Below are 4,310 nucleotides of genomic sequence, written 5' to 3' on the forward strand. Positions count from 1 at the left end.
AACAAAGACACCTTGGCGCACCGTTCCCCTCGCCGGCCCCCACGCTCTGGAGCAGCGCCCTCGGGGAGGCAGTGCGGAAGGGCCCCTCTGGGAGCCGAGCGCCCTCCCGGCCGGCTGACCAGTGGTGGTGCCCCGGGGCTGGAGGCGGCTGTGCCAGGCCCCCGGCCCCCTGCCACCAGCGCGAAGCCGCCGGGGTCGACTGGGCGCGCGGCGCCGGGGTCAGATCGAGGACGCGGGCGGGGCCGGGAGGCGGAAGGGCCGGCCCGGGGCGTGCCCACGTGACCGCCCCGCCTGCCGGCTGCAGCCCCCCAGCCGCCGCCGCCTCCGCCTCTCGGGCTGCAGCTCCCGACGTGCCCCGCACTCGCCGCTGCCCGCCGGCCCCTCCCTCTCCTCCTACCAGTGCCACAGAGCCGGAGTCCGAGCCGCCGCCGCAGCCACAGCCGCGGGCACTATGGTAAGGCGGGCGCGCCGCCCCGGGGGACCGAGGGCCGGGACGCGTCGAGCAAAAATCCCTGCGCGGCCCTGCAGGGCCCTGGGAGTGAGGCCGCCATTTTAACCTGATGTAGGCCTTAAAGGTGCGGGCTCCAGCGCCTGCGGCCCCGCTGCTCTCTTCTCCAGCCAGCTGGCCGGCCGGGCCTCCCGCCATCAGGCCGGGCCCTGCCGCTCTTCGGATTCCTGAGGGCGAGGAGGGCGCGGGTCGGGGGCCGGGGGCCCGGGGCCGGGGCCTAAGCCGGACAGGAGGCGTCTGGAGAGGTCGAGGCACTGGGAGCGGCGGCCAGGGGCGCGGGCGGGTCTGCGGGGCTCGTCCCGCGCATGCAGCGTTTGCGCGGGGCTTCCTTATTTTACTTAGCGCTCGCCTCTAAAATTGGTAAGTGCTCTAAAGCCCCGCCGAAGGCTTTCGGTTAAGGGTCTTGGTGGCCTATAATAAAACCCCTAAGAGGAGATTAAGGAGGGGAGAAAACGCTTCTTTAAAATGCTTTTTCGCCGTAAAAAGCTTTTACACTAGCTCCGTTAGTTTTGAAGTGTCTGCGTTTGAGCTGTGAGGCAATTATGTTGTAGCCGTGGGCGGTTTGGAGTTCACACTTGATTCTCTTTCCTTATGTGGAAACGGCACTGGCTAGGATGACTTTAAAGAAAAAAAAAATAGTAGAAGCTTTAACTGAAATCCAAAAGTGTTTTTTTAAGGCCTGCAGAGTTGACACAATACAGAAGGTATTTTTGCTGTTGCTCCTGAAGCTCTGACATCACCCAGTGAAATAGGAAACATTTCAGCGATGGGACAGCTTGTATTTGTCCTTTTCCCTCTACGTTCCATTTACTTCAACCTCCAAACCCCTTTAAAAAGAGTGAATGGGGAAGGATGAATTAGAATCCTTCGGTGCATCTCGTATAACTGGTATTTAAAATGTGGCAAATCTGATTGGACTACTTGCGTGGTACGATGCAGTTTTTGATGTCCAGATTAAAGTGAATCCTCTCTAGGCAAACAGTAATTTTGGTTAAAACCGAAATACTTGTTCTGAATTACTGTTCTTTTTTTATTTCAGGCTTCTGGAGTTACAGTGAATGATGAAGTCATCAAAGTTTTTAATGATATGAAAGTAAGGAAATCTTCTACACAAGAGGAGATCAAAAAACGAAAGAAAGCAGTTCTCTTCTGTTTAAGCGATGACAAAAGACAAATAATTGTAGAGGAAGCAAAGCAGATCTTGGTGGGTGACATTGGTGATACTGTAGAGGACCCCTACACATCTTTTGTGAAGTTGCTACCTCTGAATGATTGCCGATATGCTTTGTACGATGCCACATACGAAACAAAAGAGTCTAAGAAAGAAGACCTAGTATTTATATTCTGGTGTGTAAAAACAAAAGAAAAAGTACTTTTAAAATGCAAGGATTGTTATTAACATGGTCAGTTTTGCGTTTGTTTTTCTTTTAAGTGGGATTCAACAATTGTGTTTTTTTTTTCTGTAGGGCTCCTGAAAGTGCACCTTTAAAAAGCAAGATGATTTATGCTAGCTCTAAAGATGCCATTAAAAAGAAATTTACAGGTACAAACATGAAAAATTTTGTGCAGAGGAATTACTCTTTCTTAATTATAAGATAATGGGATAATGTTTTTCCTTTTTAGGTATTAAACATGAGTGGCAAGTAAATGGCTTGGATGATATAAAGGACCGTTCAACACTTGGAGAGAAATTGGGAGGCAACGTAGTAGTTTCACTTGAAGGAAAACCCTTATAAAATGACAGTCAAGTGCCACCCGGATCTTAAGGAGCTTCCATTTCTCCAGCTCAATCAGTTGAAATAGTATTAGGTGTTTGTTTTTTTGTTTTTTGTTTTTTTTTCTTTCTCTTCCCACTGGGTCCTTCCAATACAGTGAATGAAGGAAATATCATTCATGTAAGCAGCCTATCAGTGATTGCCATTAGACTGTTTAATACTGTTATTTTTATGTAGAACCCAAGGAATGCCTTCCCATCATATTTTAGCCAAAACAACTGGTTATATGCCTCCCTTGCAGCAAGCACTACAATGAAAGTGATTGTCAATGTGAATAGCTTAGAATACTGCAAAGGGTAAGCTGATTGAATGCCTTGAAAGTATTATCCACTGGGCAGATGGTGAACTTTATTCAGTATTATTATTTATAGTTGCACTTGATTGCAGTTCTGTGAGGCTCGAGCATTCATACACCTCACCTGCCTTGGCAAGCCTATTTTTGTGACATGGCAGCACAGATATAACACTATGCATTGAAAGCACTTTTTTTGTAATGAGTTTAACCCCCTACCCCCCCCCAAAAGGATTGCCAATTAAGTTTTGTTAACTGTGTCATCAACTTATCCTAGTACCTCAGTATTCATTCCTGTTACCTGCATATCTTAAAAGAAATAGCTGTTACTAATGCCTTTTTGTTTTCCATTGAGTGTACACTACTGAATAAGTGTAGGAGTTTACGTTTACCATGTAAGTTTTGCAACACTAAAAATATTTTGAATATCAGTCATGATGGCAATTTCTGTGTAAAAGAGCCTTAAATGGAACATTGCTTTTGAGATCAAACTCCCCACCCTCACAATAATGGCCACGTTGCAATAAAAATTGTGGCATATTACAGAACGTTGCCTTGTTTTCCTTGGACATTTTGCAAAATGTTATGTGAAGCAAATTTTAGGGTAAACAGCTATTACTAATCTTTGCACTGGTCATTTACGAATTTTTTTGTACAACATTCATGCATGATATTTTCCAGTTTGTTGAGTTTAAAAAATATTCTAAAGCCAATTAATAGAAAATGTTGTTATAGAGGGATACTTTTATAAGCATTAGTTTATTTATTTCCTTATATGTTAATATGAAGATCAGAAGTTATTTTTTGCACTTTGACATAAATATTCTTCAATACCAGGTTTGTTCTCTGGGTAAATTAGGGTAGTTATTTTTTAATTCACGTTTACATTTCTGAGTAATTGAGTAGTAGAAGCAGGGAGCTCTTACTGCATATTTGGTCATAATGAATATAATTTATAAAATGTCCTTCAAAAGTTAATACTTTTCATGTTTAGGAACTTTTATTTCAGCTATTCTTTATTTTGCAAATTGGAAAAAAAATGATGTAGCAGTCTTAAACATTAGTAGTGGGATTTGGCTGTGGTCCAGAGTGCTCTCCTTATAGAGAATTTGATCTGCTCAGTGTGAGCAGTTTGCTGTTAGCCAGAGCTATTTATGGCAAACACATGCTTTTGTATCTTGTCATAGTTATCCACAAATGGCAAAACTGGACTTGATTCTACTGGTATGCAAAACAGGCATGCTAGTAAGCAGTCAATCGTGGCTTAGAACTTAACCCCATAGCTCTCAAGAGTGCTCTTCTCAGAAAACAGGAAACAAAAACTCTCCCTTTTTTTTAAATGTGTGAAAGTGATTTGAGTATAATTAGATATTTTCCCATATTTTCAGAAGATTTTTTCAGGTGGAAACAGAGGAGTTAAATGTCTAGGCTTCCATTTAAAATTATATGAATGGCTTGGGATCTTTTGCACTGAGCCATCTTATTTCAGGCTTCCAGCTGTCCCTGTGAGTTATCCTGGACGTTTGTCATGGCTTTTTGGTAAGGCTAAACTCATAAGGAAAGTATGACAATAATGACATACACTAAACCGTATGTATAACTGATTCTTATACCATGGAATTTTTCATCATTTTCCTCGTTCTAAAAAATAAGGGACTCTAAGTTATGTAGTATCTTTATTTTTATAGCTGATTTATCAGCTTTCTTATATGCCTCATATAATAGTTTCAGAGAT

At 43.7% G+C, this 4,310-nt stretch overlaps 1 protein-coding gene across 1 annotated transcript; it reads left to right on the forward strand.

Moving 5' to 3' along the window:
* The first annotated feature begins 328 nt into the window (after positions 1-328).
* Positions 329-3,304, forward strand: CFL2 (cofilin 2). Its single transcript, XM_028114805.2, has 4 exons — positions 329-454; positions 1,548-1,855; positions 1,975-2,051; positions 2,132-3,304. Exons 1-4 carry the CDS (start codon positions 452-454, stop codon positions 2,242-2,244), a joined length of 501 nt encoding a protein of 166 aa, XP_027970606.1. The 5' UTR covers positions 329-451; the 3' UTR covers positions 2,245-3,304.
* The last annotated feature ends 1,006 nt before the right edge of the window (positions 3,305-4,310 follow it).

Source organism: Eumetopias jubatus, unplaced genomic scaffold (genome assembly GCF_037043125.1).
Source record: "Eumetopias jubatus isolate StellerSeaLion01/CBP00866 unplaced genomic scaffold, mEumJub1_p1.0 scaffold_7, whole genome shotgun sequence".
NCBI classification, from domain to species: Eukaryota; Metazoa; Chordata; class Mammalia; order Carnivora; family Otariidae; genus Eumetopias; species Eumetopias jubatus.

Excerpts from the sequence above, each read along its gene's own strand:
- CFL2 (XM_028114805.2), top strand. Across the intron at positions 1,856-1,974 it reads GACCTAGTATTTATATTCTG|GGCTCCTGAAAGTGCACCTT; the intron begins GTGTGTAAAAAC and ends TTTTTTCTGTAG. Across the intron at positions 2,052-2,131 it reads CATTAAAAAGAAATTTACAG|GTATTAAACATGAGTGGCAA; the intron begins GTACAAACATGA and ends TTTCCTTTTTAG.